Source organism: Heterocephalus glaber, unplaced genomic scaffold, assembly GCF_053883595.1.
Source record: "Heterocephalus glaber isolate CG9 unplaced genomic scaffold, H.glaber_assembly_v1.0 deba00001733, whole genome shotgun sequence".
NCBI classification, from domain to species: Eukaryota; Metazoa; Chordata; class Mammalia; order Rodentia; family Bathyergidae; genus Heterocephalus; species Heterocephalus glaber.
This window is the reverse complement of record NW_028258444.1, coordinates 18,716,501-18,737,585: the sequence shown is the minus strand read 5'-3', so window position 1 is coordinate 18,737,585 and position 21,085 is coordinate 18,716,501. Positions and strand designations below refer to the sequence as shown.

The 21,085-nt window shown below is 46.5% G+C and overlaps 2 protein-coding genes across 15 annotated transcripts in view; one reads left to right on the top strand and one right to left on the bottom strand.

Annotated features, from left to right (window-relative positions):
* The window catches only part of Prpf40b (pre-mRNA processing factor 40B), a 55,827-nt gene that overhangs the window by 21,201 nt on the left and 13,541 nt on the right, over positions 1-21,085 (bottom strand). Inside the window, exons 3-4 of one of the 14 annotated variants that reach the window (XM_087200099.1) lie at positions 20,073-20,258; positions 19,524-19,620 (exon numbers count right to left, since the gene is read on the bottom strand). The exons of the other annotated variants lie outside the window; for them this stretch is intronic. The gene's annotated coding sequence lies outside the window, so the exon portion shown is untranslated. The remainder of the gene's footprint in view (positions 1-19,523; positions 19,621-20,072; positions 20,259-21,085) is intronic. 14 annotated transcript variants of the gene reach the window in all.
* Positions 3,234-19,931, top strand: Fam186b (family with sequence similarity 186 member B). Its single transcript, XM_021243060.2, is given in 10 exon segments — positions 3,234-5,325; positions 6,864-7,089; positions 8,115-8,297; positions 11,131-11,177; positions 11,179-11,522; positions 11,524-12,780; positions 13,304-13,496; positions 18,914-19,083; positions 19,741-19,807; positions 19,809-19,931. Coding segments are annotated over 10 exon segments (2,706 nt in total). The 5' UTR covers positions 3,234-5,229.

Here is a 21,085-nt window from a genome sequence, read left to right as displayed (position 1 = left end):
GCTGGCCTCAAAATTGGCTCAAGCAGTCCTGCCTCAGCCTCCAGAGTAGCTAGGACTCTTAGTGAGTGCCACCACACCAGACACCAGACCTCCAAAAAACTTTTTTGGTACCGGGGATCGAACTCGGGTCCTTAGCTTTCGAGGCAGGCGGTGGAACCACTGAGCTAAATCCCTGGCCCCTCCATAAACTTTTATAATTACATTTTAAGGAGGTGTGTGTGTCCATGTCCTCACACTCTACCACTGATCTATACCCCAACCCTATTTCTTGGCTTTTCTGTGTGTGAAGTATTAGAACACAGACACATATGTTAAAGTCAAATAACTGTATGAGATATGGTAAGATAAACAGCAGACTCCTGCCCCCATTAACTTCCGCTCCCCAAAGAGAACCATTCTCAGCTCTTTCAGCTGTCCCTTTTGGCACTGACTTTAGTTATCTCTGGACCTCTTCCAGTTCTCTCTCTCCCCACAGGCTGAGTAACCCAAGGGGACATTCCATCCAGAGCCTATTTACCCCCTTATAGACCATATTCTGCGTACTAGGACCCTGGAATTCGCTGCCTAGTTTGCTTCTAGGACCACACCAGCTCCTGCTTGAATCACTCTTCCTCAGGGAGACCTTGCTGATGTTTGGGCATCCCTGGACTTGAGGAGTAGTCACAAGGTAACTGTTTACAGAGAGAAGCTCAGGCATAAGCTGGGTGTCCACAGGCCTGCGTATGAGGTTCTCTCGATGCAGGACAAAGCCAAGAGCAAAAGGGAAGAGGTTCAAGCAAGAGTCAGGGTCCTGGGACTGCCATTTCTACTATAGAATTCTAGAGAGTCCAAAAGGTCTAATTTAGAACCTAGCTTTCCAAGTCCTTATGAAAGTAGATTTTTGTAAACTTAGGAATTTAGAACATACTTTATTTAATAGTTTGTTAGCTTAATTCATAACACTGAAATATTTAGTATGTGAGTCTTCTTCTGGAGACTTGCCTCAGCCCCCACAAATAATAAGGACAGATTTGAGCATTTAGTTCTTTTCCCTCTCCCCGTCCCCACCACTTGTATATAGTTTCTAACTCCCATCTTCCAAATTTAATTTTGTAATAGTGTGTGTGTGTTGCTAGAGTTAAACCCAGGGCCTTGTGTATAGCAGGCAGGTGGTCTACCACTGACTTATACACCGTGCCAGGAAGTAATTTTGGACCATCCCACTGATGATCTCCTTCCTCCAATTTTCTCTGTCCTTTTTTAGAACTCCTAAAATTTGGATGATAGACCTACTGGACTAGTACTTCTAATTTCTTATTTTTCTCTCCAACTTTCTACCTTTTTATGTTATTTTTTGAGAGACTTCCTCAACCTTATCTTTCTATTCTTTTGAGTTTTTCGATATTTTAAAGATTGTATTTTGCCGGGGATTTAGCTCAGTGGTTCTGTTGCCTGCCTCACAAGCACAAGGTCCCGAGTTCAATCCCTGGTACAAAAAAAAAAAAAAGATTGTATTGCTCTTGCTTTATCTTTATAGCACCTTATTTTGGGCTTTTTTGTTTTTTGTACTGGGGATCGAACTCGGGTCCTTGCGCTTGCACACCAGGCGGTGAAACCACTGAGCTAAATCTCCGGCCTTATAGCATCTTATTTTGTTTCAGGTTGCATTAGCTTTTTATCTTGGAAGCTACTACTGGAAATTTTGTTTTAATTTTTCTTCTTTCTGCATAATGTTTGCTCCAAATTTCTTTTTATACTGTTTTGGTCTCTGTCTTTCATGTTAAATTCTCTTCTTAGAGTTCTCATAATCTTTGGTTGTCCACTCACACTTAAGGGTGGGGCACCAAAAAAGCTGATTAGAAGCATCTACGGCCCCTCCCCAAGTACTTGAGTGGCTTTTTCAATCATGAGCTCCTGTGGACAGTGACCTGGCAGTGAGCCTCTGGCGTCAGCATCTGGTGTCTCTCTTGGTGGAGGATGCCCATCTCTGGCAAGCAGAACCAATACTTTTTGCCACACGGGTGCCCTGCTATTGCCTTGGCAGCTATCTTTCCCTGGTCTGAGTCAGTAACTGCTCATCCATCTGCTTTCCAGCTTTCTAAAACATTTTGCTTTTTTCTCCTCTCCTGTTTCCTTTCCCTTGTGGATTTATGCCTTTAAAAAGTCTTTGCTATAGTTTTAGTGGGTTTTCAGTAGAACAAATTTAGATGCATATGTTCAATTCTACCATTTTTACCCAGAAACCTTAATTATAGTGTAAACTGTTTTGTTGGGGTTTTTTTTTTTTTTTTTTTGGTACCGGGGTTCGAACTTGGGTCCTTGCGCTTGCGCAGCAGGCAGCAAAACCACTGAGCTAAATCCCCGGCCTGTAAACTGTTTTTAAATAGCAACTTAAAACTACATACTTGTATATGTCCTACATATAAAATTCCTGGGTTCATCAAACCAGGCTTCTAACACTGAAAGAGTTTATAATACAAAGATGTCATGAAATTGAACTTAAAATGTAAATGTATCCTAATAAGTAAGATTTATTTGTTTCAATAAGGTTCTGCATAAAGGTTTGCTTGAAAAGAAGGATTAGCTGCTTTTTTTAAAAAAAAGTTTGTAAACTGGATGTGGTGGCCTACACCTGTAATCCCAGCACTTGAGAGGCTGAGGCAGAAGGGTCACCATAAGTTCAAGGGCAGCCTGCACTACAATGAGACCCTGTCTCAAAACTAACAAGTAAATAAACAATTTAAAAATATGAAAAAGTTTGTAACCATCTTTACTGGGCTAGAGATCACCAAAGTGTGGCATTTGGACTGTAATGAAGGTACTGCAGCTGCCCGCTAAATTGCCCGTCGGAGAGGGCTCAGAAGGACGAATGACTGGGAGGAATCCAGCCAAGGGACAAAGGTAGGAGAAAAGACTCTCCACCTAAGAGAGGAAGAAGAGTTATACCCTCTAATGCCCTCCTGACTAGCCCCTTGCACTGTCTTCCCAGAGTCCCTGCAGTTTTGGGCATCATATTTTTTAAAAATAAGCTTTATTAGCTGGCGTAGTGGCACAAGGCTGTAGTTCCAGCACTTGGGAGGCTCAGACAGGAGTTTGAGGCCAGCCTGGGCTATAGCATCTGTGACAAGTTACTGAGTGGTCACAGCACTGCTGAGGAATAAGCCAACAATATTTAACTCCTTATGTATTAAATGGTAAGTTTTAGAAGACAGAATAATTTTATGTATATGTATTTGCATTTATATGTTCATTTATTTGTTCAACAAGTGTTCAGTAAGTGCCTAGTATATGCCAGGTATAGTTTTAGGTCCTGGGCATACAGTGATGTTCATTTATTTTGGGGTTTTTTTCTTTTTTCTTTTCATTAGTACATGTTTGCAGTGCACAACAGCCTCATTCATGGTGGGGAGCTGGAACATGTACATTACACATCTCAATTCTTTTTATATCCCCTTCACTTCCCCTCCCTCCATCTCTTGGTTCTTCTGTATCTCTTTGCTTATTTTTGTTTTGATTTTTTGAGACAGGGTCTCACCAAGTAGTTCAGGCTGGCTTGAAACGTGCAGTGATCCTACTGCCTCAGCCTCCTGAGTGCTGAGATTACAGGTGTGCACCACCACACCTGGCTTCTTGTGTATCTTTTTATGCCAGCTGCATTTAGTTCAACTCTAAGAATTACCAAAGTTCTAACAGTTCCAGCATTGCTGAAAAGTCCAACTCCAAAGTTTTCTCTGAGTCTGAAGGCAAACTCTTAGCTCTGAGGCCCTGATTAGTTCTTTGGACAACCAGTCCACCTCCTCCAACAGGATCCTCTTTTCTCAAGGAAGCTGAATCTGCTGATTGTATAGGTTGGCCTGTAATTACAGCACTCAGGAGGCTGAAGTAGGAGGATTGGCATGAGTTTGAGACCACCCTGGGCTACACTGTGAGTTCAAGGCCAGCCTGAACTTCATAGTGAGACCCCATCTAGAGAGAAAGAGAGAGAGGGGCGGGTAGAGAAGAGGAGGAGAACAAGGAGGAGGGCGGGGGAGAGAGGAAATGGGGAGGAGGAAGAAGAGGAGGAGGAGGAGGGAAAAAGGAAGAGAAAGGAAACAGGCCATTTGTTTTAAACAGATCTCTTGCCATGACTAATCACCTTCAGTAATTAACAGTGTCGACTAAGCCTCAATCCTTGGGGTAAACACAAATATATTCCTACACAGTTATTTGTTTGGTTTTTTTTTGGTACCAGGGATCGAACTCGGGTCCTTCCGCTTGTGAGGCAGGCAGCAGAACCACTGAGCTATATCCCCGGCCCCTCCTACACAGTTATTAATTGGCTCTTTTAAAATATTAAAAGTTCTCTTTGGGAAAGTATGTAAGTCAGGTTTTCTTCATTATAACAAAATACCGAGACAGTTAGCTTAGAAGAGGTTGACACTGGCTGACAGTTTGGGGAATTCAGTCCATGACTGAATAGCCGCATTGCTGGGGAGCGGGGGCATAGATGGAAGGAGTGTGCAGTGAAACAAATCTGTTCATATCCTAAGCCAGGGAGCAAAGAGGAACAAAGAAGGGGCTGGGACTGCACAGTTCCCTTTCAGGGCACACCCACAATGACAAAAGCACCTTGCACAAGAGGCCTATCTCACAAAAAGGCTCTATCTTCCCAGGGACCCAATCCTGGGACCACATCTTTGGCACATGAACCTCTGGGAGAAATTCAGGAAACTATGGCAAAAATTAACTTTTTCTAATTGCCTTTTCCTATTTTTAGCCATTAATGTTTAGTTTGGGAGCTTAACATAAAATGATTCTTCTTTTTTTTTTTGGTACTGGGGATTGAACTCAGGACCTTGCGCTTGCTAGGCAGGCGGTGGAACCTGGTCCACATGAAATGACTCTTAAAAAGCAACAGGTCAGGCGGGGGAGTAGCTCAGTGGCTCTGCCACCTGCCTCGCAAGTGCAAGGACCCAAGTTAGATCCCTGGTACCAAAAAAAAAAAGCAACAGGTCAAGTAAATATAATACTGAGTAATGGATAAAAAGCTAGATAACCAGTCAGATTAATGGCAAGAAGTCCAATGTTAAAATCAAACTGGTGACGTCACTAGGAAAAGAGGGTCAGGTGGAACTTGGTATGTGGCAGTTATGGAGGAATTGCGGCTGGGTGGAAGGTACCCAGGAGCCACCCTGGGGCCCTTAACCTCCAAAGCAGACAACACTGTGTGTATAGGCCTGTGTACTAGAAACAAGGGCACAGTCATCCAGAATGGAGAAGGGCGACGCCCCACAGCTGCTGACTCCTGCCTCCGTGACGGCCACCATCTCGAGGGTTGAGACTGCCCAGCTCACTCGGGCTCAGGAGGTATCCTGTGCGACGAGAGAAGTACCCTTGTATTGGGGGCCAACACAGAGGCTGGGAAGTGACCTCGTGTTTAAACAAGATTTTATTTCTGGGCCCTTGGGTGGGGGCATCCTGGGATACTCTGCAAGCTGGTTTTTCAGACAGATACAAGTTCAGATTAGCTAAGTATGTCTTATACTTGGCTTCTACGGGGTGGGCTCAGTCCTGCCACTCTGGGAAGGGAGCAGCCCTATAACAGGTAAGTGGGCCGAAACTCCAGGATGTCCCATAGTGCTAGGTGTGAAGGGGGCAGGAAGGTGCCCAGATTTCTTGATTTGAGGTCTATTCTTGGCCAACTGCCACAATCCCCTAAATTTAGTCCTGAGAGCGCTCAGGAGTAACGGCCAAAGGTTTGGCTCACTCTGTACATAATGGGCCTCTACTGCATTTTTAACTTGAGCCTCTGATCCTCAAAGTTTCTTGTTCTGAATTCTGAAATACTTACTGTGGAGTTTTAGTGTCAATGAACTTTTTTCTTTTTGCTTTTTGAGACAGGGACTCACCATGTAGTTCAGGGCGGCCTTAAACTCACTATGTAGCCCAGGCTGGCCTCAAACTTACAGCGATCCTTTTGTCAGGTAGTTCCTTTAGAAATGGCTCAAAAGTATTACAGGTCCTTCTTGTCTGGAACAAAGAACTGGATGAGATAAGCCAAAAGCGGTGCAGTTTATTTGAAAATGAGGGGTGAAGGAGTAAGGGAAGAACTAGTTCTTCAGAGCAAACTTGGGCTAAACAAAGAAAAGAGAAAAAGGACAAAAGTAAAAGTACATCCTGGGTCTGGGAGACCAAGATGGACTACTGTGAAGTCACGATAGTGGGAACTCTCAAGAAGTTCTACATATGGGGTCCTGGTGCTGCCCTGGGATCTTGTAATTGACAGGTCCTGCTTAATTCCCCAGGCATCTTTGCCTTACCCTACCTCCTATATCAATCATACTGCCTCAACCTCCAGAGTGCTGGGATTACAGGCATGCAGCACCATGCCCAGCTTAGTGTCACTAATTTAATAATCAAAATGATAATAAGAGCTAATACTGGGCTGGGGATGTAGCTTAACAGTGCCACACCTGCCTGGCAAGTGCAAGGTCCTGAGTTCAATTCCTGGTACCAAAAAAAAAAAAAAAAGAATTAATGTTTTTGCTATATGCCAGGCACTGTTCTATGCACTTTACAAGAATTATTTCATTTAATCCTTACAAATACCCTGTGAGCCAGGCGTGGTGGCACACACCTATAATCCCAGCACTCAGGGGGGCTGAGGCAGGATTGCCAGGAGTTAGATTACATACTGAGTTCAAGGCCAGCCTGAACAAGGCAGCAAGACCTTGACTTAAAAAACAAGAAACAAATACCCTGTGCTATAAGTCCTATAATGATCTCTACTTTGACAAACAAAACAGAAAAACCTCAAACCCAGAGAGGTTAATAAGTGACTTGTCCAAGCATCTGGTTCCACAGTCTACACTGCTAAGCAATGCAATATGCTGCCTCCCACATAGGATATTTCTACCCAGCTCTCAGACATCTTGAACAATGTCAACAGTGTCATCAACAGCCTCCAGGAAGAATCAGGATATGATTTAAAAGAAAAGACAAAATCTTACCAGATGGAGCAAAAGGTCAAGAAGAGATTCATCTTACTAGAAAAAATTTCTTCCTTCTCCAAAGATGCTAAGACTAAAGAAAAGCATCTGTATGAAATCCTCTGCTGGTTGGGTGACTGGGGTGAGTCTGCATGCCGGGTGCAGCCCTCAGGGTGGGTGCCTTCCCCTAAGACGCTGGTCCCTGCTCACTCAGTCTCCTCCTTTCTCTACCTGGGTCAGCATTTGCTGGGAGGGGAGTGTGAGTGGTCAGAGGGACAGCAAAGGACACACTGCAATACACTTTTCCAGGTGAAACTTTCCCCTACTCATCACAGCATGTGGTCTCACTCCACAGGGGCAAACATGTAACAGGTCCATTAGGATATCTCATCTTTTTAGCAGGATAGAAACTGAATTCAAACCCATATTAGCCATTTTGTAGAGGAGCCAGTGTGATACTCGAAACGCTGAATGACCTTACTGCACAGGCACTAATGCCAGCCACACGCAACTGGCACTACTGTTCAGGGGTGGAGCATGGGCTCACAGCCCCAAAACTAAGTACTACCCCTGCTCAGATCCAAGTCCTAACAGTCTGTTTGCAGTGAGGTGTGCTGGATCCTGAAGTGTCGGAGGAAGTGGGGATGTACCCTACCTGCTCACCCTGCCGGTGCCCAATGAGTTCTCAGTGCAGTAGTCCTTCGGCTCCCCTCAAGAGCTAAGACAGCTGTTGACTCTTCTCAGTTTAACTGTCCAGATGTTGGGTACAGAGCTGTAATAAGACAGACACTTCCTTGACTGTGTAACACAGCAGTCGATGTCTAATGTGTATTTATATGTGGCAGGCCTCATATTAATGATTTCACATGTATTATCTCATTTAATCCACACCCAAAGCTTTTACAGGGAAGGAAACTACAAGTCCCCAGCAAGTTCTGAAATTCTGGAGAAATGTTTGCTGTGGATTTTTAGTATCACTGAATGAATAATCAAAATGAAAATCAACTAATGTTCAGGGGAATAAGTGACCTGCCCAATATCACATAGCTAGTGTGAGATAAAACCAATCTTGACCTCAAAGCTACTATAACCCCTGAGCTAAAGAGCTGTTTGGAGCTCCCTAGAAGACAGACTGCCCTTAGCTTGCACTTCTCACTCCTTGTCCAGGTGACAGTCTGACCTACGAGATCAGGAACAGGAAGAGTGAGGATGAAGAGGAAGCCCTGAATGAATGGATTGAAGTAATAGAGAAAGTGTTACCTCTTTCCCTCATCACCACCAAAGAAGGCATACAGTCTCTCGTTTCCCTTTGCTCCACTCTCACTGAAGAACAAAAGAAAAGGTCACAAAGTAGGTTCCTGGAGGACCTGGGAGGGTGTGGGGTGGGGCTAGAGTAGACTGCCTCTTAGGGGAAGACAGTATGGACTGGGTCTGGAAGGGGTTTTCCAACTCTCCCTCATAGCAAGTACAGCCAGGCATAGTGACGCACACTTCTCATCCCAGCACTCCAGAGTCTGAGTCAGGAGGATCACGAGTTCAAGGCTAGCCTGGGCTACATAGTGAGACCCTGTCTCAAAAAACAAAAGTACAAAAGAAAGTAGAGTTGGGAGCCAAAGTGAGGGCCAGGGTGTTGACCCCAAACTGAGCACTGAGCAGCTCTGAGCTGGCCCTCAGGGTGGAGATAGAGTAGGTGTAGACATGTGCCCAGAGGTGCTTTCTGGAGCTGGGCCTTGTGTGGGTTGTGGGAAGAAGGCCCAAAGGCCAGGAAGGCTGGAGTCTATGGCCAGAGCCTGAGGAACATCCTTTCTCGCTCCAAGCCTATCTGCTGCACCAGAAGGTTTGGTGAGGCTCAAACAGAGGCCCCTCTGTACTCTTCCTGATCATGGCTACTCCCAAGGTAGTCAGTCAACAACATGGCTGAACCTTGGAATTTTACTTCTATCAACACTATAAGTGACCTGAGATTATCTAATTCCCGCATTTTATAGATGAGAACATTGATGGTTAGAGAAGAGAAAGGTACAAGAAAACTCCTGGCAAAGCCAGGCCCCACATTAAGGTTAGTTTTACTCAAGAGCATGGGTTTTGCAGTCATACAAATTTGATTTCCATCTCTTCCAATTTCTGGCTGTGTAACTTTTTGCAAGTCCCTTCATTTCTCTGAGCCTCGGTTTCCTCATACATAAAATGGCAAGGAGCCAGGCATGGTGGTACATGCTTGTAATCCTAGCACTCTGGAAGGCTGAGGCAGGAGGATAGCAACCCTGTGTCAAAAAAAAGAGGAGGGCTGGGAATTTAGCTCAGTGGTTCTGCCACCTGCCTTGAAAGCCCAAGGTCCCGAGTTCAATCCGAGAGGGGGGGAGGAGAGAGAGAATGCCTACTTGTAGGGTTCAGGGAGGCTTCCACAAGGTATGAAGTGTCTGATGCCTTGCTTGGAACATGCTCAGGATTTAATAAACAGTAGCTGCTGGGCATGGTGGTACACACCTATAATCCCATCACTTGGGAGGCTGAGGTAGGAAGATTAAATACTATGATGTAGATGCTCTGATTATCCCCATTTTTCAGATGAGGAAACTGAGGCACTGAGAAGTTAAGAAATTTGCCAAGACAAGTACCCAATGATAAATGGAAATGTATTATATACCTAAAATGTACCAATAAAAGAATTTAAAAAGGAAAAGAAAAAAAAGAAATTTGCCAAGGCAAGTGGGAAAAATGAGGTTCAAGCCCAAGTTCTGGTCCCAGAATCTAAATTCTGTGGTACTTACTGGGCTATAGGGCAAAACTAGCTAGATACTAGCTGGACCTCAGTATCATTTAATTTCCAGATCTCCTCCCTCATCCAAATTTAGCCACTGTGGTTTTCTGCCAGTAATATTCATTGACCAGATGTGCCAAGATAACCCCCCCACCCCTGCCCTATGAATTATAGGTCCAGTGGCAGAGATCTGTGATTGTGATCAGCCCTTGAAGCCCTGAGGTCTGTCAGAGAGGTTAAACACAGCACACACAATCTGTGCTTAGTACATTTTCCTGGGGAAAGGGTCCGCTGCTTTCATCAGAATATCAGTGAAGCCTACGACACTCCTCCCAAATGGAAAAAGATGGTAGTCTTTGTTGTGGTAGTGGTGGTGGTACTGGGGATTGAAACCACAGCCTTCACCCTGAGCTACATCCCCCTTAGTGAGACAGGGTCTTACTGAGTTGTTGAGTTGCCAAGGCTGGGCTCAAACTTTTGATCCTCCTGCCTCAGCCACCAGAGAGGTGAGACTGCGTGTACCACCATGCCTGGTCAAGATCCTTGGCTGACCCGCCCGCCCGCCCGCCTGCCTCCCTGCCTCCCTGCCTCCCTGCCTTCCTTCCGTACTGTGGGACTGAACCCAGGGCCACTTCACCACTGGCAGTCATCTCCAACACCTTTTTATTTGACTTTTTTTCTAAAAACAAGTTTTATTTAAATAAGGACTTAAATACATTACATAATTTAGTTCTTTGAGACAGGGTCTTGCTAAGTTGCCTAGGCAGGACTTGAATTTACAGTCCTCCTGTCTGTCTCCACAAGAGCTGGGATTACAAGCATGTGCTATCACACCCAGCTAACATTAGTAATTTGTTTTGTTTTGTTTTGCTACTGGGGATCGAACTCAAACATTAGTAATTTTTAAAAAGAAAACAGGTGAACAGCTGTCGGACTGTGATAGATCTCTATATGCACAGCCAAACAGATACTGAGGTTGAGAAATGGTACAATTAGAAAAATAATAATTCTCCTCCAGGAAAACATGAGGGTCAGGAGCACAGTTGTTTTTTTTGTCTGAGGCAGGGTCTTGCTATGTAGCCCAGGCTGGCCTCAAACTCATGGGAATCCTCCTGCCTCAGCTTCCAGAGTGCTGGGACTACAGGGGTGCACCACCACGCCCAACCAGGAGTATACTGAACTGAGGCAAGTTGTAGTGACCTCTCTGGACTCTGCAGGTGCTGTGGAGCTGGCAGACCCGAGGGCAAGCACTGCAAGCTCAGGCTCAGCAGAGTTCTCTGGGACAGACAGCCTGAGCTCCTTATTTTTGCCCAACCCCAAAGGGGTTAGATGAGAATTTTGGCCAGGTAGTGTTTGGAGAATCAGTATAACTCTTGGGATCCATGGGAATTTGTTGCTTTTTTTCCTCTCCACCTCTCCCAGTGCCCAAACACATCTTCTGGCAGGGCTGGTGGGAGAAAAGCCCACAAAAAATCTTCACCCCACCTTCAGCCACCGAGCCCAGAACAGATGCTCCAGGACAAGCATGCCACCTGTGTGAAAGTCTCTGAGGTGAAGTCCATGCTGCAGGAGCTCCTGGACTCCACCATGTTCAACAAGGGGGAGGTCAAAGCCATCAGGTACATGTCCACTGTGGTAGAGAATCTCAACAAGGCCTTGATCCTCCAGCACAAGGAGAACAGGAGCCTGGAAACCAAATACAAGTGCTTGCAAATAGAGATGGTCAAAGAGCCCAGCAGCCAGAGGCTGCACTTCCAGAAGTCCATCCAAGACCTTGGGAGCCAGAGAGATGCTCTCCTAAAGCAGGTAGCAATCTAGGGGGAAATGCCATGACCTCGTCCTGACAAAGCATGCCCTAGGGTTCCAGCTGAAGACAATTCGGATTGCTAGAGGTCCAGCTGGAGACCCAGCTGAGGTGTTGCACGTCTTCCCAGCACCCACTGAGATAAGGACCCTTTCACGGACAGGAGCAGTCATGGAGGAAGTCCAACAGGACCCCAGGGAGGAGGAACAGTTGTTTTCACCACTTTCCTCAAGTCCCATGGCCATGGCCTGGGACAGTGGGGTGACACCTTCAGCATCCCAGCCTCTTTCCACCATGAGCATGCATTCCAGCATCACAGATGTTTTTAAGGACACTGAGATCCTTGAGCCTGTGTTATCACCCTCAGAAGGTTACAAGTTTCCTACAAAATCACAAAGACTGGTGGCAGAAAGCCCAGTCCACAAAGATAAAGAACAAGGGGACCACTTCCCAGAGAAGGAAAGGGTCTGAATTAAGCCACATTTCATGAAGCACCTGTCCCCAGGGAGCTCCGAGGAGGTGCCCTTGGAGAGCCAGGTGGAGCACTAGGAAGAGGAACTCAGCTGGCAGAAGCAGAGGCAACAGTGGCTTCAGGAGGAGGTGATGTGGCTGCAGCGGCAGAGGAAATGAGTCCTGCTGGAGCAGGAGCACCAGGAGAAGCTGCAGCAGTGGCAAATGGAGGCAGCCACAAGGTGGCAGCAGCAGACACACACCTGGCCAGAAGAGGAACGACAGAGCCTAAGGAGGGAGCTGGGGGAGCTGAGGGAAGACACTGAGAGGCCGATCTTCACAACCACCAATCAGTGGAGGAACTTGGAGAAGGCAGAGCCACCCCCAAGCCAGGCCCAATCTGCTTGCCAAGGCAGGAGGCCATACTGGCCCAGGTCCTCCCATACCCAGCAGCCCAGCTCAGGAAACCAGAGGACCATGAGTTCAACTGAGTGTACCCAGATCCCACAGGCCAACCGTGTTCCCACCGAGCCCAAGAAATCTGCCTCCTTTCCTGTCACTGGGACATTCATCTGAAGGGTGACCCAGCCCTCTCTGCAGAGGCCCCTGGTCACTTCTAAGGAGAAGATGTACCACATGGACATGGAGGCTCAGAGGAAGAACCTCCAGCTCCTGAGTGGGGAGTCAAAGCTGGAGCTGCCGAATTACCTGCACAGCAAGGCCTTGGAGCTCACCACCACCACCATGGAGCCGAGTGCACACAGGCTACCGTACCTGTGCCAGAAGTATGTTATCTACAGACACTTTCAGAGCCTCCGGTAGGTGCCCTGGCAGTCACCTGGCACTCACCACAGCCTCTGCAATATACCAAAACCCAGTGGGAGAGGAGGGCTACAGACAAAGGGCGCTAGGGAGAACTACTCAGGCCTGGACCAGGCCTCCTGAAGCCTCCTTCAAGCAAAAGCCACCTGGCTTCATTCCCTTGGGCAACCTTAGAAGCTGTGGCAAGCAGGGCATTTACATGTTTTTCTCCTTGTAGGGGGCTTTCTCTCTGAGCCTGCTTCCCCATTTCTTGCTTGCTTCCTATCACCCTGTCTATACCCCACCTAGTATGTGCACGGCCTGCCCCCCCCCCCGCCCCTTTGCTTGACTTTCTCTTGTTTCCAGCCTACCCTTGAGGCTCCTCACATGGTACAACTTCCCACTTCTCTGCTCCCTATTTTCTCCAGCCCTCACCAACTTTCATTTCTCTTCTTGCCTCAAGGAATTACAGAAAACAGTCATCTCTGGAAGGAGGAGGTGGCCCCTCTGCCCCCTAAATTGCTTCTCCTCTCTTCCCAGACAAGCAGTGATCAACCACAAGCAAGTCATGGGAGAAACAACGGCCTCCTACAAGGCCCAGAGCCTTGTTGTCTTCCTGGAAAACATCGACTGCCAGCAGAAGCTCAGGCTGCAGGCCTGGTCAGACAAACAGAAGGACCTGGAGAAGCAGCGCAGGGAGTGTTTAAGCAGCATGGTGACCATGTTCCCCAAGGTGGGCCTCCTACCCAGCCACCTGCTGGGGCACTGGGGGAGGGGTGTCATCCCAGCCAGTAGGAAGGGCCAAGGAAATGAGCCAGCAGGGCTGTGGGGTGGGGCTGGGGCAGGGAATGCAGATAGGAAATGAGAGCACGTTAAAGCCTCTGACCCAGGAAGAGGTGAAGGCAGGATATGGCCTGAATGTAAAGGAGAGAGCAAGCAAGAAGGGGACCCTTCAAAATGAGCTGTGGAAGAGAAGACTCTTCAGGGAGGCTGAGTAGTTAGATCCTATACTCCTGGGGTTCTCTGCCTGCCCTGATCAGTTCTGGTTACTCTGTAGGCTTGGGACACAGCTATTGTCTTCAACCCCTCTCTGGAGAGTCACTCTTTCCCTCTGGAGTTGCTCCTTTGCTTTCTAGATTCTGGGTCTCTTTTTTTGTTTGTTTTTTGAGACAGTCTATGTAGTCCAGGTTGGCCTTGAACGCACTAAGTAGCCCAGTCTGGCCTTGAATTTGTGGTAGTCCTCCAGCCTCAGCCTCCTGAGTGCTGGGATTACAACGGGGGTGCATCACCACGCCCAGCCTCTATGTCTCTTCTTTCCTGGTTCATGTTCTTGTTTTAGTGGAGCACTTCCTCCAGTCACTTCCAGACAAAAAGGTGCACAGGAATAAGTCACTGAGACCCGCTGTCCGAAAGTACCTTCACTTAATAACTTGCCCTAACTCCTAATTAGTAGGTTGCCTACCCACGGAGGTGTAGGTTAGATTCTATCTTCCCTTCCAACTTTGCAGGCATTGTTAGGTTCTGATGCTTCTACGTTCTAATGCTGTTAAGAGTACAAAGTCATTCTGAGTTGTGATCCTTTGGGTTTGGCCTATTTTTACTCTCTGAGAGCAGATAGAGTCTCTCTGGGTCTTCACTGTTCTATAATTTCATAATAATGTGCTTGATCTGGACCCATGTTTGTCCACTTTATTGGGCACTTAGCCATTTCAGTTTAGAAACATATGTCCTTTAGTTCTGCAACCTTTTCTCAAATTCTACATTAGATCAACAGCTCTCCGAGTGTGGTTTGCTGACCCATGGAAATCCTGAGTCTAACCTTTTCAGGGGCTCTGTGAGGTCAAAACTATGTATTTATTTATAATAAATCTTACTGTGTATACATGATATTACAAGATGGATATACATGGTAAAATTGTTACTATAGTGAAAAATTAACATATCCATCATCTCACATAACTATCCCTACACACACACACAATAGCAGTTATAATCTACCCATTTGGCAAAAATCCTGAATACAAGCTGGGCATGGTGGTGTACACCTACCGTCCCAGCACTTGGGAGGCTGAGGCAGGAGGATTGCCTTGCGTTTAAGGCCAACCTGGGCTACATAGTGAGTTACACAGTGAGACCCCGTCTCTAAACAACAACAACAGAAATCCTGAGTACAATTCACTGTTATTAACTATAGTCCTCATGTCCCACTTTAGGTCTCTAGACTTGTTCATCCTTCACAATTTGCTACTTTGTATCCTTTTACATCTCCCCATTTCCTGCCCTATATCCTAGGCCTGGCAACCATTGTTATTTTCTATCTCTATGTAGTTGTCTTTTGTTTTTCGATCTATATACAAATACTATATGAGCACATACTATTTGTGTGTGTGTGTGTATGTGTGTGGTACCGGGGATCGGACTCAGGACCTTGTGCTTGCGAGGCAGGCAGCAGAACCACTGAGCTAAATCCCCGGCCCTGATCACATACTATTCTTGTGCCTGGCTTATTTCACTTAGCATAATGTCCTCCAGGTCCATGAATGTTGTGCCAAGTGGCAGGCTCTCTTTTTGGGGGGTCTCAGGAATGTGGCTCAGTGGAACATACCCCATCTGTGGGCTCAATCCCCAGAACCATACACACAAAAAAGAATACTTCTCTTGTAAGACTGAATATTCTGTTTTGTGCACATGCACATGTGCGCACACACACACACACACACCCCTAGGCTGTTTCTGTAACTTGGCTCTTGTGATTGGTGCTTCAGTGAACACAAGAATGCCAAGATCTTTATGGAACTGGTGATTTCATTTTCCTTGGGTACATACCCAGAAGGGGGATGGCTGAATCATATATTAATGCTATTTTTAACTTCTTTAGGAGCTTCCACACTATTTTCCATAACGGCAGCTCCAATCCACATTCCCACCAACGGCGTACAAGGTTCCCTTTTCTCTTACACACCTGCCGCTGACCCATTATTGCCAACACACCCCATGCCATGCGGTGGCCTAAACACTCTCATTTGATTACTTTCTCTCAGGGATCACTGACTCCCTGGCCCATGGCCCATGGGTTAGGTACCCCTGGTCTACAACAACAAAATTAGAGTCTCATTCTCTCACTCTTTGTGCAAGGGCCTCATCCTCATCTTCCCATATCCTTGCTGAGAACTCACATCCTTTCCCTCTCCAACTAAAAACTGACACCAGGAAAAATCACATTTTTTCAAACCCATCCTTTTTCCTTGCAGTATTCAATAAGGTAACCATCCAAACTGTTCTCGCATTCACATATCAAGTGTACCTTGAATGAATCCCAAGGTGGTTCAGTTTTGCCACTGTATTCCCCATTCAGGGATAGGCTCAGCAACCAAATGCAATTAGAAAGTAACCCCCTGGCCTGGGGATGCACCTCAGTGGTAGTGTGCTTGGTGAGCATACATGAGCCCCTAGATACTGGAGACTGAACTGAGGGCCTTTGCTCTGGGCTACATCCTCACCCCCGTTTGATTCTGAGCCAGGGTTTCACTAAGTTGCCCAGGCTGGATTCAAATTTGAGATCCTCCTTCCCCAGCTTTCTATAGACCTAGGATTACAGGTGTGTGCTCTGGTTTGCTTGAAATTTCTGACATTTAAAATGGATCCAAAATAATACAGACTTTTTTTCCTATACTAAGTATTGTTATAGCTTACATCTAGATGTCCCCTCAAAGCCTCACGCACTCATAGGTGGTGCTTTTTGGAGGTGGCTAGAGCTAGGGTGTGTGATGCTAGGACTAAGAATGTGATGCTGGGATTGATTCATGTTGTGATGCTAGGATTAAGGCTGCCCAACCCTGGGTGTGACTGCTACCCACTGCAAGAATGGGTAGCTTGGATAGGATATAAGGGACAGAAAGAGGGTTACTGCTGGTCACTCGCTGCTTGCTGCTTCTCTGCTTTGCTGCCTTGTGCCCACCATGAACTGTTTTTCCTTTGTGACGCCCCTCTGCCACTCCACCCTGCCTTGGAGCCAGCCAACTATGAACTAAAACCTCTACAAACTATGAACCAAAAATAAACCTCTCCTCCTTTAACTTTGAGTGTTGGGTATTTTGTATCAGTAATAAGAAAAGTAAGACAAGTTTCAAACCCAGGAGTGCTCTACCATTGAGCTACATCCTAGCCCTTTATATTTTTTATTTTGAGACAATCTCACTAAGTTGCTGAGATTTTAGGCATGTGCTATCACACCCAGCTAGTGCAGGAATTTTTTTAAAAAATCAAAACCCATGGGCCAAGGAGATAATAGTTAAGTTTGGGACAATGGAATGAAAAACTTCTATCTATTGTCCTTATGAACTCTTTATTATATACAGTCATGCACCACATAACAATGTTTCTGTCAATAATGGACCAAATATATGACAACTGTCCCATAAGATTAGAATGGAGCGGAAAAATTCCTATCCCCTAGTGACATCATAGCTATCATAATGTCCCAGCATGTTGTGTTACTCACAAAACTACTGAGCTGCCAGCCATACAAACTACAGCATGTAAAATTATTTACCATACATAAAATTATTTACAGTGCATAATACTTGATAACTGTATTGGTTTATGTATTTACTAAGCTATATTTTTTATCATTACTTCAGAGTATACTCCTACTTATAAAAGCTGACTATAAAGCAGTGTGCCATGTTAAGCCCACAGCATCATACATCCTGTTTCTATCATTTCTCCTGATTGCATCAAGAGGCCTTGCCAGTTACACCATCTAGGCTGATGAGTATATTCACTCTATGTTTGCATGATGATGAAGTTGTCTCGTGATGCACTTCTCAGAATATGTCCTGTTGTTAAGAAACATATAACTATCTATAGATTTAGCTTCTCTGACATCTTAGTTTGCTCATCACTATTTTGCCTACTTTCCAGATTTTCTATGACAAAAGAGAAAACAGAAATTAACCCCCAAAATAAAAATTCATACTCCTTGGGAATATTAATAACTTTGTCCCTATAACACAAGCATTGAATTTACATACACACCCATCTCTTACATGGCAGGAATAGCCCTTTGCACTACTCATGAGGGTTGGACCAGTCCTTATTAGATTCTTCATTTGCAGATTCTTCAGTACAACTGTGTGGAATAAGCAGCCTTTCACTCCAGATCGGAGGCTCAGGTTTGAAAAAGGAGGCTAGTTCAGTTTCTTCTGCTTTTCCCCCAGCTCCCAGGGACAGAGAAGCAGCAAGAACTAAGGTGCTCCACAACGGATGGCTGGGAGCTTGGAGGGATTGGAGAGTCCTCCAGCAGTGACTCAGCTGCTGGGATGTGCCCTGGGGTTGGGTAGGAAGTTTCTCTCCCAAGTACTATTTTTTGTGGTTTTGAGACAGGACTCACTATGCAGTTTAGGTTGGTCTTATACTCGCTATGTAGCCCAGGCTGGCCTCAAACTCACAGCAATCCTCCTGCGTCAGCCTCCCAAGTGCTAGGATTACAGGCATGTGCCACCATGCCTGGCCTTTAGTACTGTATTGAGCAGCCAAGTCCTGAATGTGGGGAGACAGTGTGCTATGGGATTGAGTCCAAGTGCTGGCATCAGGCTGTGGGAAGAGCTTCAGCCTTGGAAGTTCTCTCAACTCAGTACATAGTACCTGTATTTGTCCTGATAATCTGCTGTTGCTGACCTGACTTGCTAAGTTAGTTTGCAGGTTGAGAAAGAATGAGACCATATAACAATTCTTTGAGAGGTCATCCTCCAGCTTCTTGACCAGCACCACGAGTTGGGTATGGGTGAAAACCTACACTGTGCCCTTCAGATACTGCTTGGCTCCTTGCCATGACCCCTGCAAGTGTCTCACAGGTTCCAGCTGACTCGGCTTCCTTTAGTTTTCTTTCTTTTGCTTCACCGATTGCCCAGATTCTTCATAAAAAAGGAGAAAACAGGAACTAGCTCATCAAAGAAGAATCGAAGGAGTTTCTAGGAGAGGTCTGACACCCCAGGTCCCAGGAGTTTCTAACTGGAAGAATGCCTTGGGCCCTACACTCTCTGCTCAGCCCTGAGCCCACCAGGGGACTAACAGCCAGGCGAGGTCTCTTCCTGGCCTACAGAAGGATAACTTCTTGTTTCCCTGATGCCACTTTGCTGGTTCCTTTAGCTCCGCCTGGAGTGGAACATTCACCTGAACATCCCTGTGGTCATCTCCTCAAAGCCAAAGAAATGCAAGTCACCCTCGGCCTTACCCCGCTGGATCCACTCCAGCAGTCCCACCTGCAAGCAGTCTTTTCCACCCAGTCAACGGGAATGTGTGCCCCTGTGGACACCCAGGTAGGTGCAGAGGAGCTGAGAGAGCAGCCAGGTAGACGAGTGGGAAGCAGGAAGCACAGACTAAGATCATTCCATGGGCTGCCAGGTCCCTGCCCAACCCTGATACATAGGCCAGGGTGGGATGTGTGGCAGTATGTCCTGCAGGGGGTTAGTTAGCCTATTTCAAACTATGTTGCTGAAAGACTCTAAGGGCCCACAGCCAAAACTTAAGCTTTTTTGGGGGGGGTACCGGGGATCGAACTCGGGTCCTTGCGCTTACTCAGCAGGCGGCGAAACCACTAAGCTAAATCCCCGGCCCTAAACTTAAGCATTTTTATCCTGAGCATCAACCTGGCAGCTGCCATTGGTTTGTCCATATAAATAAGCCTGATCCTTCCCATTGCATGACCCCCAGGCTCAGAGACACCATGAGCTCAGGGATTCAGCCCAAGGGGACGTACCTGGAAGCACACGGTACTCTGGGAGCCTCTTCTAGAAGTTTCTCAGCTGGAAGTGCACCAGGGAAGTGGGCAAGTTGGGGAGAGGACAGGTAACAAACTATTTGAGAAGAAAAGAAAACAAAGCCTAGTACCCTGGGCCCTGTGGCCCTGGAGAGCCTGTGGCTTCTCAGTCTAACCCTTGGTCTCTTTTGGTATTCTCTGCACCCTCCAACCCCAGCCAACAAGGGAACCAGACAGAGGCCATCTAGAAGACTGATGTGGCCTCCTCTAGTCACCCAATAGAAAAAAAAGACCCCTGCCAGCTTGTCGTGGGACCAGGTAGGGGGACACCCAGATATGCCCTGGCTGTTGGCACTGGATGAGCATTCCTCCTACCACGGAAACTTGACATCCCTTGAGGCCTGGTAAGGTGCAAGGCCAGGTGCTTAACCTGGGATTCCCCAAGACCTAAAGGGCAGGCACACTATCCCTCTCCAACAGCCCAGGCAATTTCTCCAGTCCTTAGCAATGGCCTCAGTTACTGTATCATATCAGACAAGAGATGCTAACCTGCCTCATCCATTCAGTGGCCATCAGCTCAGGTCCCAGGACAACACTTCAGTTCTCTCAAAGGACTTTCCATAGTGCTGAGATCACCACAGGGGTTTTGCCTTCACACTTGTTTCCCAGGCTGCACATGAATTTCTGAAGAGGTCTATCTTTCCCTCGGGACAGCCAGGTGGAGGACTGGAGACACTGAGGGAGATCATGAATCATGAGACAAACCTGAGACTTGGACCTGGGTTTATCTTTCTGGTTTTCATTTACAAACTGCCTTTAGGAATTGTTTCTGTGAGCTGCAGCTGAAAAAAGGGCCACAGCACTCAGTAGGTCAGCAGGAGGCTTCTCTACTTCAAACAGATTCAGCTCTCCTTTGCCTTTCTTGATTTAAAGATGTCACTATTGCAAACCAAGGCTATTTCAAAGGATCTTTTTTTCTTTTTTTTTCTAATTGAAGTCAGGGCCTTCACACTGAGCTACATCCCCAGCCTTATTTATTTATGATTGTGGTAATGGGAATTGAACTCAGGGCCTTTGGACTCAGCCCTTTAAAAATCTGAGACACAGTCTCAGTAAGTTGCTTAAACTGGGCTCAAGCTTGTGCTCTCCTTGCCTCAACCTCCCTGAGTGCTGGGATTACAGGCAGGTGCTACCACACCCAGCTTCAAGGGACCTTTCCAGGTCTCTCTCTGCTTCTTGTGGTCTTGACTCGGACTCAATTAAATATCTCTGGCAGAGACAGGGATCTGCTAACCCAATCAGAACCAAGAGCTATAAGATGCTAGTGCTGCCCCATCCTCCCAGTGGAGACTTGGGTGAGACAGGCTGTCAGAGCAGCAACAGAGAAGGCCAGGCCCTGGCTGTACCTCTATCTGAAATTGGCCTGAACACCCTGCTGGACTCAGTACAACAGCCCACTTAGTGCCAATAGCCATACAAGGGGGTATGTGTATGTGTTGTTAGTTGATTTGGCTATAACAGAATTGAGAATAACCAGAAAAATGTGACAGGAGAGCTTGAAA